Source organism: Crotalus tigris, unplaced genomic scaffold (assembly GCF_016545835.1).
Source record: "Crotalus tigris isolate CLP2741 ecotype Arizona unplaced genomic scaffold, ASM1654583v1 scf7180000024437.13266115, whole genome shotgun sequence".
Classification (NCBI taxonomy): Eukaryota; Metazoa; Chordata; class Lepidosauria; order Squamata; family Viperidae; genus Crotalus; species Crotalus tigris.
This window is the reverse complement of record NW_024100606.1, coordinates 5369587-5393933: the sequence shown is the minus strand read 5'-3', so window position 1 is coordinate 5393933 and position 24347 is coordinate 5369587. Positions and strand designations below refer to the sequence as shown.

Below are 24347 nucleotides of genomic sequence, written 5' to 3'. Positions count from 1 at the left end.
TAAGAGAGACCAGGTTTTTTTTCTCCTAAATAAATAAGCAAGAGTAAATAAAGAGTACTTCCCCCCTCCTCTTCCAGAAGCATTGAAGTTTATTAGCAGACGTCTAAACTATAGGCTGTTGTTAATGGTGCAATCCTGCTGTTTCTTGGAAGTCCTCTTTAACTCAGTCAGACTCATTCTCGATGAAATGCACAGCCTAACATTTCAAAGCTGTCCCTAAAGTGGGATTCTCCCAATCCCCACTTCAGAAAGGAAACCCGCAGAAAGAAAAGGGCGGGGTTCTGTCTTGCGTGCGCTTCTTTGGACCCCGGTCCCCTCATCTTCCAGGCAATGAGACAAAAAGGAGGGGCGGAGGACGGCGCCTCTGGGGGTGGGGTACTTCGGGTCGGACGTCGCCAAACGTTCCATTCGACCCCCGATCGGCTAATTGGAAGAGCCACTCCTCTTCCTCCTCCTCGGTTGAGCCAGCCGACAGCCAAGGCAGGGAGGCTGGGCAGTGCTGATCGGCGCAAGAAGAGGGAAGGAGGCGGGAGAGGGGCTCCCCGGGAAAGCAAAATTCTGGGCGGGGATTGGACACCTGAGCGCACCTTTGTAGTCTTCAGATTCCTCGCCAACTGGGGGATGAGCGCCAGCGATCCTCCGCCACCAGCGCTGTCCGCTCCCCGTTCGTCACCGACGACTGCCGGTAGCCCTTTAGCTCCGTGGTCTCGCAGCGGCCGCGAGGAGCCTGCCATGGCCATCTACTGTAGCGAAGCCTTTAGCGTCTATCCGCAGACAGCCACCGCCGCTGCGGGCCCCTCGGGGCAGAGGCCTTCCGCTGCGACCTATGCGCTTGGCGACTATGGGGCACCGCCGGGAGCCGCCGGGTACCTGTGGGGAGTGAGTAGCGCTGGGCCCTATGTGCAAAGTACTGGCGGCGGCGGCGGCGGCGGCGGCGGCGGCAGTAGTGGGAGCTCGGGTGCGTCTTTTTTGCCCTACGGCTGCCCTCCGAGGGCCGTCGGGGGGCCACAGATCTTGGCTTCGCCCGGTCCTACATCTGGCTCTGGCTCAACAACCGAGCTGGGCTGGCTTAGCCTGGCTAGCCAAGAGGAACTGTTACGCCTGGTGCGACCGCCGTACTCTTACTCGGCACTCATCGCCATGGCTATCCAGAGCGCTCCGGAGCGCAAACTTACGCTCAGCCACATCTACCAGTATGTGGCCGAGAACTTCCCCTTCTACAAGCGCAGCAAGGCCGGCTGGCAGAACTCCATCCGCCACAATCTCAGCCTGAACGACTGCTTCCGCAAGGTACCGCGGGACGAGGACGATCCCGGTGCGTGTCTCCTCTCTCTTGGGCCGGGGTCGCGTGCGTGCAGAGGGCAGCGTAAGGCAGAGGGGATGCGGAATTATTCCGATTTCTTCTTAACGGCCGCGAGGCCGTCTAGGCTGATGCTCCGCGCCCAACAGTATCTGAGCCATTGCAGCAGCTTCCAATGCTAGACAGATGAACTTGGATTCAGGTAGCGATAATTAAATATCATTCAAGCTTATCAGCTTCTAGCTCAGGCTACGTTGCTGTTTTTCACCAGCCCAGCCCCCTTAGATCAAGCAATTTAATCTCCCAATTAAACTAGCTCAGGAACATCAAATCCCTTTTCTTCCGAGGTAATTCTGCTATAAAAATCAACTGAATCCAGTGGGCATCGTTTCTGAATAGATGTGCATAGGACTGAGCTTCTTGGATTTTTAGAACAAGGAGCCAACTTCTCAGATGACCCATGCTAGTGCCAGCATCATCACCCTTAAAACATTCCTAATTGCCCTAGCATACTTTGTATGAGATTGCCAGATTGCAATATGGTAAGTAAGGCTTCCAACCTGCTGCAGTGATTCAGCATTTATTCTGGATTAATTAAAAGCATAGGAGATCAGGATTTGTGTGTGGTATGTATTCAGTATTCTCATTGTACATGCCTTAGAGCTAAGTTCTAATTTACTGAAATAGAGATTACTTCAGTCTTGAAAGGAGACTTTTTTCATTTCAAATGAACTGGTTCTAGATATTTAAAATCACTCTCATTCTTCTGCATGTTACAGAAAAACATGAATTAATTTTCCCATTCATGTACACCTGCATTGGATGTATTTGGAGGAAAGCAATTTTTACAAAGTAACATTAGATATATAGACTGAGATACAAGAATGTAGAATCAAATGCAAACTTGAACATTTTCTAAGTAGTGAAATGTCTGCTATGAACTGTTTTTGCATCTTGATCTCTATGGGAATGTAAGCGGTTACTTGTACTTTTTGCCTGTTTTCAGTTTTAAATGTTTAGATTCACAGTGGAAGAAACTGCATATTTAACAATATAATTGGCACATGGATATGCAGGAATTAATTGTTAATTGGGATTGATAGAAAAACAATCTACACCCATGTGTTACCTATACAGTATTACCTATGTCACAAGTTTCTAGGCAAGATTACTGGAATAAAGATTGTGTCCTACATAGTCAACATGCAACATTCATTCTGTGATTTTCCTTTTACTATAAAATAAGAAGCTTGCCTTTAGATATAAATTGGAAATCTTCTTAACACTCCCAACCAGTTGTGTGCAACATAAAAGTGGATTCCTCCCCTAGGTTTTTCCATTGATGTCTCCTAAAAAAAATCCCATAGATCGTCCTGAAAGTGCTTTTCCAAAAGACAACTGGACTTTCTTGGCTTTCTCTTTGAAAACATTTTGCTTCTCATTCAAGAAGCCTCTTCAGTTCTGGTACTCTTAAAAGTTGCTATTCAGTTTCCCTTCACTGAGGCTGCATCCACAGAAGATGAGTCACAAAGAGCCACTTGGTTCTCACAGCTATCTTATGTTGTATTGTCACTCTCTTATTGCATTTCCTCCACCCCAGGCTTCTACTCACAAACTTGTTGCTTCTAAATTACTGGTGAGAATCAATTTGGGCCAAATTAGATATGACAGTATTCTTGTATTTAGATGGGAGTTTGTAGAGTCAATTACAATGGAGAATAGGGAGAAGATTTTGATCTTTTGCTCTTGTCCACATATGCCACTATTGTTATTTACAAAAGATGCTTATGCAATTGCTGTGTTGATTAATACTGCCACACCTTATTTAGCCCCGAATCCTTGGATTTTTCTAAGGATCTTCTGAAGCTTATTGGAGCTTCTTCAAAAATTCAGCAGTGGTATGCAAGTTTCTTTGAAAGATGCTGCTTTCCATGACTAATATTCTCTTGTGATATATTTCTGGAAAGAGCTATGTGTGTATCTGCAAAGAAGCTAGTGTGTGTGTTTGTGTGTGTGTGGGTCTCTGCAAATTTCTCTGCATCTTTCTTTCAAAGAAACTTGCATACCACTGCTGAATTTAATTAATCTAGTGCTATTGACAAAGTAAGAAGAATCAAAATGCCTATAAAATGAGGACATATATACCTATTAAACTTTTAAGAAGCTGTAATGTTTGGAGACTGTGCTGAAAGATGTAGCTCTGGCAAATTCTGCTGGGAACTGATCTGGTTGAAGAATGGAAAGGAAAATGTATGACTTCTGGCTAGATGTCCTACATAAAATTAATTTGAAAACTAATCCCATTATTTTGTTCACATATGTCTGGAGTAAAACTGAAAGCATTTTTCAGAAATTGTTAGATCATTAAAGTTCTTGTATCCCATTTGGTAAAGGCATATAAAATAGAGGCAGCACAGATTAATAAAACTCGAGTACTTGAAGTGCAAATGCCCATTTTGATGAGAAAACATTCATGCTATATACCACACCAAAATTCAACCTTTCTGTTCCATCCGTAGGTGATATCTCCAAAACCTAAGACTTGAATCCCAGTTCTAATATTGTCTTCTATGATTAAAAAAAGGGGGGTTCCCCTGTTTCTGAAACAAAGCATGTGTTTGTTAGAACTCATTCAGATAGCTTAATAAGCATTATGGTGGAAATATTATGCAGAGAAATTCTATAACCCATACTTTCTGGTGTGTGTATGTGAATGAGGCAGTTTTGTGGGAAAATAGACTTATTAAGTGTCTTGCATTTCCAGAAGACTGCAGTAATTGCTAAAATATTACATTTAGTTTTGAAAAACAAAGCATATTTACCATATGCTTCTTGAGGGATAAAGTATGTTGAAAGATATTTCTCTCTCTAAGTAGCAGATGCTTTGAAATTTATTAATGGATTTAGTTTCCAGCCACAAAGTGGACCTTTTGATTAGGTAGTGATTGGAAAGAGAAGTTGGAAACAAAGGAGAATTTGCTAATTCCACAGCATTATGTTGAATTATGGGGAGATTTGAGTTGTTGAGTTGTTCAGTAAATACTGAATTTACTATTGGGGGTTGTTTTAAAAATTAAGGCAGATGACTTGTTTTACCTCTACATATCTTGCCCCCAGCTCCATCTAGTACATAGATGTTTAGGATTGTTGTCTATTGTAAATGATATGACTCCTCCTCCTCCTGTTCCTCCTCCTCCTCCTCCTTCTTCTTCTTTGAATTTTCTATTTGCAAGAAAAGGAAAAGAGTAAGAAACTCATTAAAGATGCTGTTGTTTAATCTTCTCATAAAAACCCATGTATGAAGCTGAATAACTCATAATTAACAAACAATCAGTTCAACAAAATCCAGTGGCTACCGGTAGAGATAATAAAATCTTTTATATGTCAGGTTCAAGTTATTTGGACCCTTCTGTAAATGTCAGGCCACCGTTAAAACAGGAGAGAAAGCTGAGGAGAAACATTTGTAATGCAAAGGAGTTTTGCAATGTAGTTTTTCCTGTCAAGCTACAAACCAATGACAAAAAACATGTAAACTTTCACATGTGAAAATGTTAAAAATGCTGATATTTAATGGTAGCATTGAATTGTTTTTTCTTCTCTAAATAATTCCCCACAGGATCAGCAAACCTCAGGTTTAACCAGAAGAAAAGTGGGAAGAATTAAGAAGTTGATTACTTCTTCTTCAACACTTTGCATATTGAGGGCAAAGCTACTGTTGCCAAGAGGGCAGGCAGATTTTCTAAGAGCTAGGGGCTACACTTTTTCTTCTTATTTTAGATGGGTTGGAGGTTGAGAAAAAGATGTAATCACATCACGACAGAACCTTTTTTAAAAATGTTGTTTCCCTTCCATTTCTTACGGGCGTGAGTGGCAGGGGACAAGTCATGTAAGGTTAGTTTTCTTGAAACCAGAAACAGACCTTATTTCTCTGTTTTTCCACTGACATGGTGTATGAACACCCTGGATGTTTGACAGCAACAAGACAGGTTTTGATGTCACCTGTAGCCCACTAACTATGGCTTGCCTGTTCTTGATCTTGTGAAACTTCAGGGCAGCATTTGAGTACAGAAATTACATGCTACAACCAGATAATAGATGAATTCAAGAATCCCAAGGCAAATGCACTATTTAATTTGGTTTGCTTAATCTGTATTAAAGTAATTGATTAGGGAGAATATCAATTCTGTTATGCAGAAAAGGTTTTATGTTTCAGGTAGGTTTAAATAATTTCTGCATTTGTATCAAATCTTTTGGTCAGGAAAAAAGAAAACACTTCTGAAAGCATTCTGAAAACTCTAGTGGAGCATCCAATCAAAAATTAGCATGAGGATGTTTGAGTGTGAGTGTGTACATGCACATATATGTGAAAGATTGTTGAACAATATAAACACAGATATGATTAATTGTTCTGACTATGATTTGGATTAATTTCTAGCTAAATGTTGAGGTATGCCTAGATTATGAAACATTTTCTGCCCACCTCATCTTTTTATTGTATTATTAAAAAACTTGATACTTGCATTATTTCAAGACAGTAATGTTTATATAATAAAATTTGCATGTTATTATTTATAACCCATTGTATTGAAAATAGGGAAGAAACATAATTATAATTGATCAATATTTATAAGCATAAAATTATTTAGCTTTTTCCTCCAAAATCGTAGAGAAAAGAACTACTGTGACTTACATCATAGTATTTGTTATATGATAAAGTTTTGATCTTAATTATTTAATATAAAAGAAGTTCCTTCTTACCGATTTGGGTATGATCTCTAGGAGAAATTCATTTGATGGTGAAGGGATATTCAGATCACTTTCAATGAATGGTGTGCCCTAACTGATAGGATTTCCATATCCTCAGTAACATTGTGTCCTCAAATGAAATGCTAGCCTCTCTTTCATCTGTTCTTCTTGAAACTCTCTTTTGTAACTAGAGCTAGAATGTGTAATCTAGCTATCTTCACATCTTCATTTTTGTGAGCATAAACATCCATACAATTTCTTGGTCAGATCTATATCCCTGTTTATCCCATGTTTAGCATTTGAGACCAGAGACAATCAACAAGGAGTGTAACCCACAATAAATCTATGGATTAAATTAATACATGTAAATAATGATAATAATTTACATTTTGATTATACATGGAAATTTCCAAAGTATAATTTCACATACAAGGTTGTGTGACACTTTTCTCTTGTGAAACTTTAGCAAGCTATTCTTCATATTTTATGTTTCTGAACACATACAATATTCTTCTTTCCTTAGTTTGGTTGTGTTCCATATGTACTGGGCTACAAATCCTAATACACCAGCCAGCTGCACCTTGAATTTTCCCACAGTTAGCTGCACAACAGCACAATGAAAATTTTTGCACAAAATGAAATAACTTGAATGGTAACTCATCCACTCCTGCATGGCTGTGTGCATGCCTTGGGAGCTTAACCAATGTTCTAAGTTGAAATACCACCACCCCTTGCATTCACCAAGAATATCCACAGCTCTGAACTTCGCAATACACAGTTGCAAATTATGCATTGCCACCAATGCCTGAATCTTCCGGTATAAGGAAGCCACAGGTCCATAACTGTGGTAACATAATCAAATAACTTGGGATGTGGCCATATGAGCCATGTAATGATTTCTATAATTTTTAATTTCCTGGGAACCATTATGCAGAGCAGCAAATGAACCAGTTATTGTTCATTTCAGAGAGCACACCTTCTGTCCTTTGTCAATCTTTAGAGGAGCCACAGCAGAAATTTGTTTTAAAAATTATTCCTTCTGGTTTTAACTGATGTTCCCATAGGAAGGCTGTAGCTTTAGACATTGTACTGTAGGTATACAAGCTTGGAGCCAATTGTAAAAGATACACATTTACTTTTTCACTTTTAAAAATTGCAGCCAATGTAATAGGGTTTGAGTTGTAATGATCATTTTACATATTTTGCCACATTTCCCTCTTGTTATACAAAATGTCTTTTTTAAAGATTCAGTATTATTTTAGAGATTTTAGTACATAGACTGAATGAAGCCCTACTCTTCATTGGTCTCATCTTTTTCTAGTTTTAGAGTTTGAAATTTCTTTCCCTTTTTTATGGTTCCTCTCCTTTTGGGGAGCAATATTTTGATCCAGCCATACAAAAGGGTCACTGAACTTTAAAGCTGGGGAGTATGGGATTCCGCTTGGGTTGGGCATGGATTCTTCTTTTCAAACCCTTTTCTCTTATTCTTCAGGAAAGGGAAATTACTGGACCTTAGATCCAAACTGTGAGAAAATGTTTGATAATGGGAATTTCCGCCGCAAGCGCAAGAGACGTTCTGATCCCAGTGCCTCTGGAGTGGCATCCAGTGTTTCGACCTTGGGGACTCTGAAGACTCAGGAAGGTATCCCCATCAATTTAGACCCTGGAAAGCCCTGCAGTGATGGTCCTTCCTCAGTTCTGGAGCCAACAACCTCTCTGAGGGACACCACAAAGAGCAGCTCTCCACCTGTGGTTGCCCCACCAACCCCAAGCTGCCTCAGCACCTTTTTCAGTGGCATGAACTCCCTCAGCAGTGGACCTCGTCTTCCCGAACTGCAGCATCGAAGCCACCCCAATGGCCCAATTAGAGGCAGCAGTTTCAACCAGGATCCTCCTTCAACAGAGCAGCTGCAACGAGTCTCGGGTCCAACTGGCACCTACTACAGCCATTTTCATCCTAGCAGTGGAGGCCAGTCAGGACAGTACAATCATTTATACAACTTCACAGTCAACAGCCTGATCTATGCCCGGGAAGGCACTGAAGTATAAGGCTGATTGCCCTGACCTAGCAAGGCAGGCTAGAGAGCTTCTTCATTTTTCTAATTTTGAAGCAAAGTCTGCATCAAACATCTAAAAGGCCCAGGAGCAGAAAAGATTTTGGAAACCTGTTGTTTGAAAAACATTGTATAGTTTTCTGCTGTTTTTATCTATTGCAAGCATGCAACAAGCTTGACAATTGAGGGCTTTCTGGAAGGAGTGATTTAGAAAGATTTTAGAGATTGAAACTAAATGCACCATAATAGTACATTGCTTGCTGGTCACATTTTCTTTAGTTTTTGAGCCATTGTTTATGGCACTAAGGTGTAAAAGAAACGGAGAAGGAGATTTTATGAAGTCCCTTTATCAGTGTAAAAATCCTGAATTATAACTGATACGAAGCTTGTAATAAATGCTACAGTATACCTACAGTACCAGTTGTTTGACAATCTACTAAAGACCTGTTGGCCAGTCCTCAGCCAGCTATCAAATTTAAACGATGGAATTTATTGAATTCCAGTTCCTCATAAACATTGTCTGAGTTTAGTCTGGTAAATCACAGGTATTACATTAAAAACTGCTTTACTGACATTTTTCAATAATTACTGACAAAATTACTGTGCACTTTTATAAAATTTTCATGGAAACAAATTCCAGGGCAATTGGTGCACTCAGGACTGATGTAAAGTCATTCAGTTCAATTGGCTTGGGATTATACTATTTCAGATGTAGATGGGGAAATCAAATATTTGAACCTCTGCCATATCAGAAACTTCCAGCATAAAGGAAACTTCATTGCCCCAATAAATCTTTCATGCTGGGATGGGCTTTTTTCCTGTGTGAAGGGCTGTATTTTTTTTCAACAAGTATGGCTTCCGAAAAAAAAAAATTTTGAACTGTTCGATTATATAACGTATATGAGTATGGAATATCTTTTTGGGAGCCTTATTTTCCATACTACATGTGACTGCCTAGTTGCTAGGATTAAGAACTAGTTTTTGTGAAAACATGAGTTTGATAGGGCTTTCTGCCAAAGACATACACTTTTAATCTTCTGTTTTCAGCAGAACAAACATCTTGATTATTTTTTAAGTACATGCTACTTTGTAATAGGCTACACTATAAATGTATTCATACATGTCTTTATTTGTATGTTATGAAATAATACTTATTTAAAATATTTTTGGAAAGTTTGTATTTTTCTTCGGTAGTATATTAATAAATTTTTCAGGTTGTTAAATTTTTACACATTTCTTCAACTTTTTCATTGTATGTTTTTCTATTTGCAAATAGGATTTAGAAAAAACTCTTTGAATAGATAGATAGATAGACAGATAGACAGACAGACAGACAGACAGACAGGCAGATAGACAGACTGATAGATAGTCAGAATAGATTTAGAATACAGACTCTTTGTTATGGACATTTCATTGAAATGAAACATTGCAATGCTCCCATTTTTAAATTAACCATTGCATTTTAGTGATTTGCCCCCAGATATAAGCCTCAAAATAACACTGCCAGCCTTCTTAATTCTGATTGGACAGTTTGTGTGTATAGATTTTTTCTTTTTTTTAAATTGATGGAAATCTGAAATCTTCAATCTGTGCATCATATTAAAAATAGCTTATATTTATCTAAATTAATATCAATGGGAATTTTAATAAAAATGAATTCTGGGCTGGAGCAACTTATCTTTTCAATTGGTTAATTAAGTTACAGAAACATCTTGCCTCTTTTATTTTGAAGATATGTTTCCTTGTTTGCTTTCTAAAAGATATACCAGATACCCTATTTCCATAGAAATATGTTGTTTTCAGTAAAATACATTCAGGGTTTCCTAAAACCTTAAATTATCATCTCTGCCAAGGACAAATGTTGTGAATACAATCTATATGTTACTTCTAGTGATAGATGTCTCCGTTATCTCAGCCCGATCTAAAGAACAGATGTATTTGAGATGGGCAGGAGTTTGATTGGGGACTCCTAAATATGTGCTAAACTATAGCTCTCACTACCCTAGCCCAATAGGTAAATGCAGATCATGACCATTAGTTGTTCTTGGTACCATGATTGATTATTGGAATTATATCTAAAGTGTTCTTGCCATTGGTACTTTGTTAGTAAAAAAACAGTCTGCTCATTCCTAGACAAGTTTGCATGTCAAAACATTTGTAGCCTGACAGACATTGAATTAAACTTAAAAAAACATCCCATGGAAGGGACACTATTTCTGAAATTATTTAAATATTCAGTTGATAAACATATTTAAATTCAGAAATGCTCTTTGAGCATAAACAATGATGCACTTTTATACATCTATCCAGATGGTTGGCATAGAATTGCACCCAAGAAAAAAACATACCGAAGATTGCAGCATTACTGAGAGCTTTGGATGTGCATTAGCACCATGTAATTCTAATTCTATGAGATGTCAGAGAAGCTGCAGTAATAAACCCACAGAGATGATTCTATTAGATCAGAGGTACAGAATCCCAAGCAGCCTTTCCAGTACTTGTTCTCCCCAAGAACTCTAGAACAGGGTTTTCGACTTTTTCACCCATTGTACCACTTTTAGGATATGGCAGTATCCACCAGTCGCCTAGCAAGGTGTCTAAAACTTGATGACCCCCCTAAAGGAAAAAAGTGACGAAGTACAGGTAGTCCTAGACTTACAACAGGTCACTTAGTGACTGTTCGAAGTTACAGTGGCACTGAAAAAAGGGCCTCCCAAGCCACAGTTGAGCAAGACACCTGCCTGCCCGCCCAGTGGCGCTCTTCCTCCTGTCTGGTTTTCATTGTTGTGAACATTTCTGTTGAGGATTGGCAGCGGGGGTGGGGTGGGGGGTGTTTGGTTTTTATTCCCCCCCCCGTCTGCTGGGTGGTTGCAGCAGGTTTTGGTCACTTCACATGACCCCGGGACATTGTGACCATCATAAATATGAATCAATTGCCAAGTATCTGAATGTAAATCACAAGATCCTGGAGATGCTGCAACATTCCAGCTGATCGGCGCTTCTTCTGGGCTCAGCAGAAGCCCCAGGGTCAGTGCCAAGCTCCAGCGCTGATCCTGGTGCTTCCACTGAGCCCTGACAGCCCTACAGCTCCAGCCGTCTCTCGCTCAAGCTTGTGCGGTGCTGTCACCAGTTCAGCTCATTCCTCTCCCCCGCTACCTCTTTTCTAGGATGGTTGTTGTGTACCACCTACCAGGTGCCAATGTACCACAGGTGGTACCCGTACCACTGGTTGAAAAGCCCTGCTCTAGAACCACCCTAGAGTTCCCACAATGGTGGGATGCACTTTGTGGAGCAGTCTGCTATGCAAAAAGCCAAAAAGGACCCAAGTGTTTCCTTTATGGAATGGAATGTGTGAGAACAAGGGGAAGAGATGCTGCCTAGGAAACCATCAGAGAGAGAGGTTTCCCACCCTAATGGATCAAGCAATTAAAAGTAGACTCAGAAAGTTTGTACCTTCAGACTTTAAAGATTCTGTTAATGTAGCCTTACAATAAAGTAGAATGAGTTCATACAATTGTGTCTGGTTTACCTTGGAGGGCTGACATATTAGCACTTAGTGAACTGAAAAGACATAGAGAATAGGACAACAGGCCCAGGCCCAGAAAAGCCACTGTTTAAAAATATATATTTCCTATTGTTCTATGTACATCTGAGCTGGAAGAGCTGTTGCTGGGAAGACACGCTAGTATTACCATTTGGAAAAGTATTTAATTGAGTGCCCCCAGATTTGATCTGACTCCAAATCATCTGCAACCAGGATGCCAGATTGACAAAAACTGGTCCAGTCTATAACAATACTTAAATACAGTTGGAAAAGCTATCTGCATGAACCCAGAGTTGTTGTTTAAGATGCTTAAAATCAAAATTGGAAGAATCTGAGCAACATAATTTAATTTCCTCCCTGTACTCTGAACCAATTTCCTCCATGCAGTTATGGATATGTTTAATATGAGATGACCAGCCTTTGTTCGAGATGTATACAGAGACAAAGATAGCAAAACCTGTTGCAAAAGAAGAACTAACCCATATGAAAATGGTATAAAACAACCTCATCATGTAACTTTATAAACACATCTCTATTCTTTCACAGTATAACAAAGAAAGCCATCTATTCACAGCAGATGTCTGTGATTACCTAATACACAATCATAGGAAAAATGTTTTTGTTATGAAGGCTCCATCAATATAGTCAAGGTGGTGTTTGTTTAGCAACGCAATTACTGTTGCTTCTGCTCAATTTTTCTGCTCAATATTTGCTTATTTATGTTGCAAAATCGTGGAATCTGTTTGAACAGGCGTTTTATTCCTCACAAGCTGAAATGAAGTCTAGAGCCAAACACTTTTATGCTTCAGTTAGCAACCATCAGTTTAAAAAAGAGAACAAAACCAAGCATGGGGAAACATGATTTTTAGTAAGACTAGAAGCACATGGGGAGACATGACCTCTCCCTTTCTGCCTGCAGTCTTGATGAAAATCCCCCTCTGCCCAAGTGACAATTAACCATAGGACACCCCTCCCTTGCAGTTTTCTAAGCTTAATTGCCACACAGGAGGGATAGTTTTGCTAAGATTGTAAAAGGAAGGAAAGGATCAAATTTCCCCATGTGCTGGGATTTCAGTAAAATTCACCCTGTACTTTAATTACAAAAGGAAGGCAGAGACACTTTTTCACAAATTAAAAATATTGCTTGATTTGACCATATACATCATGAATTAATGTAATTCAAACATTCAATACGGTGTGATTTTCCCATATAAAAAATTGTGACTTGCATCACTTATTACTGGTAACATTAATTGAGGCTTGGTGTTTTACTAGAAGATATCAACAATAAGTCTGAATCATGTCTTTGTCAGGGGTCTCAATTATATTAACTTAAATTAACTGAAACATTTCCTTAAAAAAACATTCTTCTGATAAAAATAATTTCTCAGCTCATTTTTTCCTCCTCCATTATGTTATCTATTTTGACCTTATGTTGCCTTATACTAGCTTACCTTCCTTCAGTCTGTGGTCTCATTTTTAATAGGAAAATGGAACTGTAGCTTATGTTACAAGAATATTGAAAAGCTTATCAGATAATGCAGATGATGTACCTTAAATGTTCCATGAATGTTCCAAAACCAAGATATGAATATGAAATTACTTGAGTATAACAATTCCTCCTCAGATTCTTCATAGGCTGTGTGATCTTATGACTTAGTTCACAGGACAAGACAAAACAACTGCAGATATCTAATAGCTATCTCAGCATCCTATTCTCTGTATAATGTAGTTCATTAACCAGAGCAGGGGTAGCTAACACATGTTTCAATAGTTTACCAGGGTTAAATATCAGATTGATATAAAATCTTCCCAAATAATAAAATCTTCAAAACATGTTGACATGATCAGCTCTAGAAAATGCCATACCTAATATGGCACCTGCCTTTCTTTCTGTGGCACATTGCCAAATTAGCAAATTGTAAGACTTTGGGGCTGCTATGTGCAGAAAATGCAGCCCTTATTTCCTCCTCTCCTATAGGGCTTAGAAATATAGTGAGCTCTATAGACCAATATAGTAGATGGAATAGGGTCAAAGTATCAAAATATGCCAAAAATTAATCAAAACTAATCAAAACTGCAACAGCCATTAAATGGTATCTTTTTACTAAAAGGCAAACTAGTACCATCTGCCTTATATCTGTTCTAAGCTAAACCCATTCTAAATCTAAATTGTACTGTACAGAGGCCAGATGGGTCTTTATGTTGGAAAAATGCTCCACAGGTCATTCAAACCAAATATCTGAGATTTATGTTTGCTGTACCCAGCCAATAGCTAGTTCTCTGCCTATTCCTAACATTGACATCAGAGTATATGGGGCTGTTATTCAGTAGTTGGCTAAAGCTCTAATTTTTGCCTTCAGATTTACTTCCTTTAATACTGATAGATCATTTTCTATCAAACTGGAGCAATATTTCAGAACAAAAATTAATGGTCTTGAGGGTCACAGCAGGGTTTATAGGATAGCTGGGTATGATCATACCACACACATACTTCTTCAGAGATTAAACAATATTAAATTTTAGAGGCAAGTCAACAGTTTGGCACAAGGAAGCAGGATCTGGGTGGCAAAAAGCTTCTGGGAAGCAGCCAACTATCTCTCCTCACTTATATTTCCCAAGTTAAGGAATTTTTTTTTTTTTTGGGTGGGCTAGGCATAATATTTTACATTTGGAACTACTGAAGTGAAGATATTTTAAGATCTCATATGGCATCAGAATAGAGCTGGAAGGGATCTTGGAGGTCTTCTAGTCCATCCCTCTGCTCAAGCAGGAGATCTTATACCATTTCAGAAAAGTGACTGTCCAGTCTCTTCTTAAAAATCTCCAGTGATGAAGCACTCACAACGTCTGATGGCAAACTCTTCCACTGGTTAATTGTCCTCACTGTTAGGAAGTTTCTCCTTAATTCCAGGTTGCTTCTCTCCTTGATTAATTTCCATCGTTTCTTGTCCTGCCCTCTGGTGCTTTGGAGAATAAATTGACTCACTCCTCTTTGTGGCAGCCTCTCAAGTACTAGACTACTGTTATCATGTTCCCCCTAGACTTTTCTCTCTCTGGACTAGCCAAACCCAGATCCTGCTACTGTTCTTCATATGTTTTAGTCTCCAGGCCTTTAATCATCTTAGTTGTTCTTTGTACTTTTTCCAAAGTCTCAACATCTTTTTTGTAATGTGGTGACCAAAATTGGATGCAGTAGTCCAAGTGTGGTCTTACTAAAGCTTTATAAAGTGGTACTGATACTTCACGTGATTTTGATTTTATGCCTCTGTTTATACAACCAAGGATTGTATTAGCTTTTTTGGCTGCTGCTGCACATTGCTGGCTCATGTTTAAGTGATCATTCACTAGGATTCCAAGCTCTCTCTCACAGTTTCTGTTTTTGAGCTATGTTTCACCTAATCTGTACTTGTACCTTTGGTTTTTCCTGTCCAGGTGTAAAACCTAGTTTTCTCCACATTGAATTTTATTTTGTTGGATAGGGCCCATTGTTCAAGTCTGTCAAGATCTTTTTGGACCCTCAGCTTATCTTCTAGGGTATTGGCTATTCCTGCCAGCTTAGTGTCGTCTGCAAATTTGATGAATTCCCTTTCTATTCCCTCATCTAAATCATTTATGAAGATATTGTACTAGGTCTAAGACAGAACGTTGTAGTACCCCACTGCTTACTTCCCTCCATATAGATATAGCGCCATTAAGGACTACTAGTTGAGTACAGTTTGTCAGCCAGTTACAAATCCATCTGGTCTATCCCACTTCCCAAGAAGTAGGTTGTGGTCTACTTTGTTAAATGCTTTGCTGAAGTCTAAATATATTATGTCCACAGCATTTCGCTGATCTACTAATTTAGTCACTTTGTCAAAGAATGAAATAAGATTGGCTTGGCATGATCTGCTTTTAACAAACCCATGCTGGCTTTGTTATAACTTTATTTGTTTCTTGATGTTTACAGACTTGTTTTTTTATTATTTTTTTCCAGTATCTTTCCAGGTATTGATGTTAGGCTATTTGATCTGTAGTTTCCTGGGTCTGGTTTTTTTCCCCATTTTTTGAAGAGGGGAACCACATCAGACCTTTTCTAATCCTCTGGTCCTTCTCCAGTGCTCCAAGATTTTTTAAAGATAGGATACAATCATTTTGAGCTAACATCTGCCAGCTGCTTCAGAACTCAGATATAATCTGTTTCTGTGATTTATATTCATGAAGATCAGACAGGTGTTCTCTTACCATTTTCTTGTTTATTTTAAATTTTTATTTCTAGTCTATCTTTTACAGTTATGTTTTTGGTAGGTTGGGCTATAGTTTCTTTTTGTGTGAATACTGATGCAAAGAACGAGTTAAGCAGCTCTGCTTTCTTTCTACTCCTGTTAGTTCCTTGTTATCTTCTCTCTTTAGTAGACTCAGTGTTTCCTTGACTTTTTATTATCTTTGATGTTTGTTGCAAGTCTTTGTTCATTCTGAGCCTTTGCTTTCCTGACTTCATTTTTGCAGATTTGGGCTATCTGCTGATATTCTGCCTTAGTTATATATCTCTCTTTCCATTTTTTGTTCTTTTTGTCTTTCAGTTTATCAGAGAGATCTTTGTGCTACCATGCTGGTTTCTTCTTGGATTTCTTGTTTTTCTTTTTTAGTGGTATTGTGTTGGACTGGGCTTTTATGATCATATTTTTCAGTATTTCCTATGCTTCTTTTTTATTATTAAAAAGTTTTTATTTTCCATTTATTCATACAAAATACAATTAAATTCCTAACCACTGGTACCACCTGCCCATTCCCCCCAGGCTGCGTCCACTCTCTCTAATCCTTCCCTACTTCCCTCCTCTTTCTCTCCTCCCCTCCTACTCTCTTCCCCTCCCCTTCTCCTCTAACCATCCTACTTCCTCCCTACCCCTTCCTCCCCTCTTATCCCTCTCACACACATGAACGCAGCATAGGAGAAATGCCCAAGCGTTTACCATGACTATATTATCATTACCCACCCACCCACCCTCAACCCTCCCCCCCTCGCTTCCCAGAGCAGAGTACAGGGTTATTAATAAGAAAGTTAACAATAAGAAAAAAGAAAAAAGAAAAAAAGAGAAAAAAATCATACTTAACCTTTAACTCCCCTTAAATTAAGTCATATAAAGAAATCTCTACAACAGTTACTATAAAATTTACTCATAAAATAAATGAAACTTTATAGTCCCATATTTTTTCTGAATATAATCTATCCATCTTCTCCATACAATAATATATCTTTCTTGTGTATGTCCTTCAAATAAGCAGAAATTTTTGCCATTTCTGCAAAGTTAGAAACTTTAAATATCCATTCTTCTAAAGTAGGCAATGAGTCCTTCTTCCAATACGAGCCTACTAATAACCTTGCTGCAGTTAATAAATTCAACATTAAAGTAGTTTCTTTGTCATTTAAATCCACAAAGATACCCAATAGGAATAATTGAGGGGTGAACTTTATCTTCCTTTTAAAAATCTTTTGAATGTTCCACCAAATCATAATCCAAAAAGCCTTTACCTTTTTACAATTCCACCAAACATGAAAATATGTCGCATCCATATTACCACATCTCCAACATTTAGGTTGTAAATTTGGATACATACAAGATAATTTTTTAGGATCTAAATGCCATCTGTAAAACATTTTATAAAAAATTTCCCTCAAATTTTGAGCTTGTGTAAATCTAACATTTCTAATCCAAATTGTCTCCCATAAGTCCAATGAGATCGGATCCTGGATATTCTGAGCCCATTTAATCATACAGTCTTTAACCAATTTTGTTTCAGAGTCTAATTCTATTAAAGCATTGTAAATTCTTTTTATATGGGCCTGACTCTGATCTTTAATCTGAATAACCAGATTTCCATCTTCTAGTGTTATTCCTTCTTTTTTATCTACGGTCCACCTGTCCACTATTTGTAAATATTGAAACCATGACTGTAGAATATTTTCTTGCCTTACTACATCTAGAGCTTTTAAATGCCAATCCGAACCTGACCAAGTTTATAATTCTTTATACGAAATTTTATCAAAGTTCATCCCCTTAGAAATCCCCTCAATTGCATGTCTAGGAATCCCCCAGATAGGTATTTTATAGTTTAATCTAAAATAATACTTTTTCCAAACTCGAAGTAAGGCACTCCTCAAAATATGTGATTTGAAAGCCCAGTCCACTTTCTTATTAAAAATTAAATATGCATGCCAACTGTACATTAAATCCCACCCTTCAAGAACAAGAATATCCTTATTTGTTAAATTAAGCCTATCACTTATCCAAGTTAAGGCGGCTGCATCATAGTATAATTTCAAGTTAGATGCTTTAAGTCCTCCTCTTTCTCGGGCATCTTGCAAAATCTTAAACTTAACCCTTGGTTTTTTCCCAGCCCAAATGAATTTATTGATACCCTTCTGCCATTCCTCCAAATTTACATCTTTTTTTAAAATAGGTATCATCTGAAACAAGAAAAGAAACTTTGGTAGAACATTCATTTTTACAGCTGAAATTCTCCCCAACAATGACAATTGCAGTTTTTTTCCAGTCATTTAAATCCTTTTGCACTTTTGCCCATAGTAATTCATAATTATTTTTATACAATTTTCCATTTGAGGCAGTTAAATATACTCCCAGATATTTAACCTTTTTCACCATCTGAAAACCTGTGGCTTTAACCAAACTTTCCTTGTCATTGGCTAACATATTCTTAAATAATATCTTAGTCTTATGGTTATTGACTTTAAAACCAGAAACTTTTCCATACTGTGTTATAAGTTCTAATAGACAATCAACTGCTCTAATTGGTTGTTCCAAAATCAAAACCAAATCATCCTCAAAAGCCCGTAATTTATACTCATTTTTTCTTATCTTTATGTCCTTGATTACCATTGATTCTCGAATCTGGATCAACAAAATCTCCAATGTCAAAACAAATAACAATGGAGATAATGGACATCCTTGTCTTGTCCCTTTTTCAATATTAAAAGTCTCAGTCAATCCCCCATTAACAACAATTTGAGCAGATTGTTGCTGATATATAGCTTTAAGTGCATGTAAAAAATTATTCCCCAAATTCATTTTCTCTACCAGTGAGAATAAGAATTGCCAATCTAATTGATCAAAGGCTTTTTCAGCATCCAAAAATATAAAAGCCACAGGAATCTGATTGTTCTTATCCAAATACTCAATTAAGTTAATAATTTGTCTAACATTATATTTCATCTATCGCCCTGTTATGAATCCTGATTGATCACTGTGAATCAAATCCTTCATAACCTGCATTAATCTATTTGCCAAAATTTTTGTAAAAATCTTGTAATCTATATTTAATAATGATATTGGCCTATAATTCTTAGGCTCTGTAAGATCTTGATCCTCCTTCGGAATCAATGATATAAACGCTCTTTTCCAAGAAGGAGGAACTTGTGTTCCCAGCAAGATACTATTAAAAAGCTCCTTTAATGGCTCCAACATTTCTTCATATAAATTTTTATAATACATCAACGTCAATCCATCTGTTCCCGGAGACTTTCCCACCTTTAACTGCTTGATAGCTAAGCCAATTTCCTCCACAGTAATTAAACAATTCATCCCATTTTGCTGTTCCTCAGAAAGTTTAGGAAAATGTACTGATTGTAAATATTTATCTATATCCATTCCCTTTATATTATCACTTGAGTATAGTTTTATGTAAAAATCTAAAAAACTCCTTTTAATCAAATTTTGCTGAAAAACTTCAGTACCTTTATATTTTACTTTCTCTATAATCCTAGCTTTCTGTTTCTTTCGTAACTGATAAGCTAATCATCTCCCAGGCTTATTCGCATTACAAAAAGTATTATGTCTCATATAATGCAAATTGGTAGCCACCTGTTCTGCCATCAACATATTAAATTGTTCCCTAAGCATCTTTATAGAAACCTTTAAGTTATTATCAGTTGGGTTAAGAGCAAGAGCTTCTTCTTTTATTTTAATCTCATCTTCTATTTCTCTACGTCTTTGCATCCTTTTATCCCTAGAAACTTTATTTAAATGAATTAAAATACACCTTACTGGCGTCCCAGACCATGGGCATCGATGTACCCTTATTCATATTTAAAGTAAAAAACTCCTTTAAATACTCTTTATATTTTTGTACAAACTCTCCCCGGGTAAACAAATTCTTATTCAGTCTCCAAGGCCTTCTGTTCCCATCTTCCAAGTATAGCTCCATCCACACAGGACTATGGTCTGAAAGGATCCTGGGAAAGATTTTTACCTTTCTCACTCTAGAAAGAAAATCACTAGTAATCAAAAAGAAGTCAATCCTTGAAAATGACTGGTGTCTATCTGAATAGAAGGTAAAATCTCTATTACTTGTGTTCCTTTCTCGCCAAATGTCAATAAGTTCCAACTCTTCTTTCAAATCAAAAAAAGTTTTGGGTAATTTAGTTTGAGTAAAATTTTTTGAAGAGCTCTTTTTATCTATAGTTATATCCAAAACTCCATTCCAGTCACCCATCAAAATTACAGATTTATAATCCAACTGGGATATCTTCCCATGCAAAAGCTTATAGAATTGCTTCTGTTGTTGATTAGGGGCATATAATCCAACAATAAGAACTTTCTTGCCTTGTAACAGTAGTTCCACAAAGACATATCTTCTTTCAAGATCAACCTCAATTAATTTAGCCGATAAATTTTTCTTCACATAAATTACAACGCCCCCTTTTTTCCCTGGAGCTGGAGCTATAAAATGTGATCCCAAATGAGAATTTGTCAAATATTTTGAGTCCTTTGAAGTTATATGAGTCTCTTGCAAACATATCAAGTCATTATTATGTTGTTTCAAATAGTAGAAGACCTTTCTCTGTTTCTGAGGTGAATTTAAGCCATTAACATTCCAGGTCAGGAACTTGGACATCTACACCATCCTGAAGCCTTTGAAACATAGCCTGAAGATCAACTGTTGAAGATCTTTTAGGTCTTGCCCCTCCCGCAGGCTCTGTAGTAACCATTCCTTCTACTTTATCGCCACTCTTCTACTGCTGCTCTTTTTCTTTGCGTTTATGGGCAGCTCGTGTCATCCTTTGATCTTTTATCTCAAGATTCTGTACAGGCAACACCGCTTGTTCCATGACCATCAATGAGGAAGCTCCTGCCATAACGGGCTCTTCAATTATCCTTGTTTGTGGAGGTTAAGACGGTCTTGCCTTTAGAATAGAGTGATAGAAATCTCTTGCCTTTAAAACTGTAGTTAATCTGTAACGTATTCCATCATAATTCACTACTATTCCTCTTGGAATCTCCCATCTGAACTGGATTTGACGACGTTTTAACTCATCAGACAGAAAAGTAAAATCTTTTCTACCTGTTAAAATTTTTGGAGGTATTTCTTTTAAAATTATCACATCTTGAGCTGCAATTTGAAACCTCTTTTTATAAAAAGCCTGTATAATTTCATTACAAATAGATCTTCTGGAAAAGTAAATAACCACATCTCTTGGTAAATTTCTCTGTCTGGCAACCTGTGAGTTGACTCTGAAGATTTTTTCTATCTCATTCCCAACTTCTTCTGGTCTCCAACCAAGATTAAAAGTGATATCTCTAACAATAAGCATCTTCAAATCTTCCTGGGAATTTTCTTTCAATCCCCAGATACGCAATGCGAACTCCATTTCTCTGTATTGTGAAATAGTTTGTTCATCCTGTGTAACTTCTATCTTATTCTCTACTTCCTCCATTCTAAATTCCAGTTTTGCTGCATTTTCAATAATCTCTTCCATTTTATCGTCAATCCTTTCAATATGCAGGGCAAGACCAGAAAACGCAAATAATATGTCTTCTCTGACCTGCTTGTTCTTTTTCTCCAATAATTCTTCTGTAATAGCCCTCTCTGTAATTATAAGATCTTTTACCTTCTCTTTAATATCAAAAGCAGTCATTTTTAAAGCCTCTTGTAAGTCTTTGAGAGAGATTGCAGGAGGAGGAGAGGGTGGGGGTGATTTTGGTTTAGACTGAGAAGCAGGCTGAGTCATTGGGGAGGAGATAGAAGCTTTAGGGACAGAGACCAAATGTTTTGAAGCCATTCTGTTAAGTTCAAAGGAGCAAAATTCTTGCCTCTATAATATCACAGTTCTTTAAATAATAATAAAAAGAAAGAAAAAAGGAAAAAAAAGAGAAAGAGGAACAAAATTCTTGCCTCTATATTTAAAACATGAACTTTTAACTTTGTTGCAAAGTCAAACAAGAAAGACAGTCACCATTTTGCCTTTCACTTTCCCTTTCTTCAAAAGGGAAAGTAAACAAAAAAAGGGGGGGAGAAGATGCTTGCAGGAGTTAAAGTCACAATCAATTTTAAATCCACTTTCTCCTGGTCTGCTCCGTCTGCATTTGAATACTCACAAGCCTCCCAAAAAAGCAGATGTGGGAGTGGCGCCTTGCTTCATCCCAGAACTTCGGGACAAAGACATCCTGGAGTGTGGAATTGGCTCAGGCTCCGAGGGAGCTCTACCCTCCGATCCCCGAAATTATGGGGATCCAGGGGAGCTCTTACCTCTATCTGAGCGGCTCTTCTCTTCCCTTTCTCCCAGGGAAGAGATTCAAGCCGCGGGACAGCTGATTGTCAAAGTCCCGCGGCTTTTACACAACCCAGGAACGGGCTGCTTTGTGAAAAGCAGCCATCGTAGCTGCTTGATCACACCGGAATCCCCTATGCTTCTTGAATTGTTTACCCCTTTAGGATTTTCATCCATGAAATTTTGCTTAGGCTCTTTCTAAGTTTGTTAAAATCAGCTTTTTTAAAGTTTAAGACACTGATTGGATTATATTCTATTGCTTGTGTTTTCATTATATTGAATTTCAGTATGACATGGTCACTCTTGCCCAAGATTCTGGCAACTTCAACTCCCTCCATCACTTCTTCTCTATTAGTAAGAATTAGGTCCAATATTGTTTTTCCTCTAGTTCCCTCCTCTACTTTTTGTTAGGAATCTGTTTGATCCCCCATTTGCTGCAGAGTTTGTCTCCCAGTTGATATCAGAGTAGTTGAAGTCTCCCATTACTACAGTGGCATGTTTCCTACATCTATTTCTTCTGCTTGGTTGTGTGTATAGTATACATCTATAGCAATGTCATTTTTTTCCTTTCATATTGACCCATATGGATTCTAGGAGATTTTCATCCTTGATTTTGGGTATTTATGTAGAGATATAATGATCTTTAATATATAAAATGCAACTCCACTTCCTCTTTTGTTAGGTCTGTTTCTTTTGAATTCCATCAGTACATTCCAGTTATGAGTTTCATCTCCCAAGTTTCAGTAATGACAACTATATGATATCTGCCTTCATGTACTAATATTTCAAGTTCACCCTGTTTGTTTACTAAACTTTGAACATTAATATATATGTATTTGAGTTCTTTATTGGTCTTGGGTATGTTTCTTATATCTCCTACTTTGTAACTGGGATTTAAATCCTTTCCATCACTCTCTATTTAATTAGATTTTTTTATTTCTTTTTTCTCTTTACTCCCTTCCTTCTTATGTGATTGGTTATCTAGTGATTTTTGCTTGGAAGTAGTTTCTATAGGTCATGAAGATTGGACCCTTCAAATGTTTCTGCTCACTCCACCAGATCTAGCAGAAGGGTAATTCCTTTCCATGAACAATATAATCTTATTGGGTCCTGGAGTTGTGGCTTCTCAGTGGCAGCACCTGCGCTATGGACCAACCTTCTCCACAAATTCAAATGATCCCAATTCTATTAGTCTTTCAAAAAGCTTTGAAGACCTGGCTATTTTCTCAGTCATTTGGGTCAAGTAATTAGATGAATTTGCTGTTGTCAGTGTGTTTCTGTGAATGAGTCATATTTTTTGGTGTGTGTGTATATGTGTGTTTAGTCCTTGTATACCAACTAGAGTTACTTGTTTGAGATGGATGAAATCTTAGCCCTGGTTCATTTGTACCATGGAGAACAGATAGCTTCTATATGAGTTTACTTTTCTCAAATTTCAAATCCTCTGTAACCCAGATGATGACAAAATACTATACAGTGGCATTAAAAATAACCCCACCAAGTAATGCAAGTTCTGTCATAATTATAAATCGGCTTATTTGTTGAATTCCATGAGATCCCATGTTTTGTTTCATTAATCTTTAATATTCCTAGCCTGTAGCTATAATAATGGACATTGCTGATGTTGTTGATGTTGATTCTGATCTCTTGTTTCAGATGGATCTCAAACAATGGCAGCTGAAAAATGGCAGTGGGGTCTATTTTCTAGCTATGTTCAGGCCTGCCTTAGCAGTGGAGGTTAGATTCTGGGCAGTAGTTCAACAGGTCATTGGAGTTGAGTGATAGTTTCCTTTTTGATAATTTTTTTTTTAACCCTTGAGGCAGTCATTCAATTTATTTGTGTATTTTTCCAGCTGTCACAAACAACATTTTAAAAATCTGATAGTCAGTCTTCTTTCTCTTCAAAAGAAGTGTTGAAAATTTCTGTCTGCCATAGATTCCAAGATTGTACTTGCTCCCTTTTCACCTTTCAAGAAGGGCAAAGCAATGACAGAGGGAGTTGGAAGAACAAAGGAACACAGACAGTCTTCTCCATCAGGAATGGCCACGATTGTCTCTCTGATATTTCCAGCTCTGTTTAGGGGAAAGAAGGGGGATTAAATTCTTGATAGAAATAAAGTTTCCCTAAGGAAAAATGGCTTTGGGACAGGAACA

General features: G+C 37.7%; 1 protein-coding gene across 1 annotated transcript; it reads left to right on the top strand.

Annotated features, from left to right (window-relative positions):
* Positions 1 to 621: 621 nt before the first annotated feature.
* FOXI3 (forkhead box I3) lies at positions 622 to 8095 on the top strand. Its single transcript, XM_039331504.1, has 2 exons — positions 622 to 1315; positions 7539 to 8095. The coding sequence occupies exons 1-2, from the start codon at positions 622 to 624 to the stop codon at positions 8093 to 8095; spliced, it is 1251 nt and encodes a 416-aa protein (XP_039187438.1).
* Positions 8096 to 24347: the final 16252 nt, after the last annotated feature.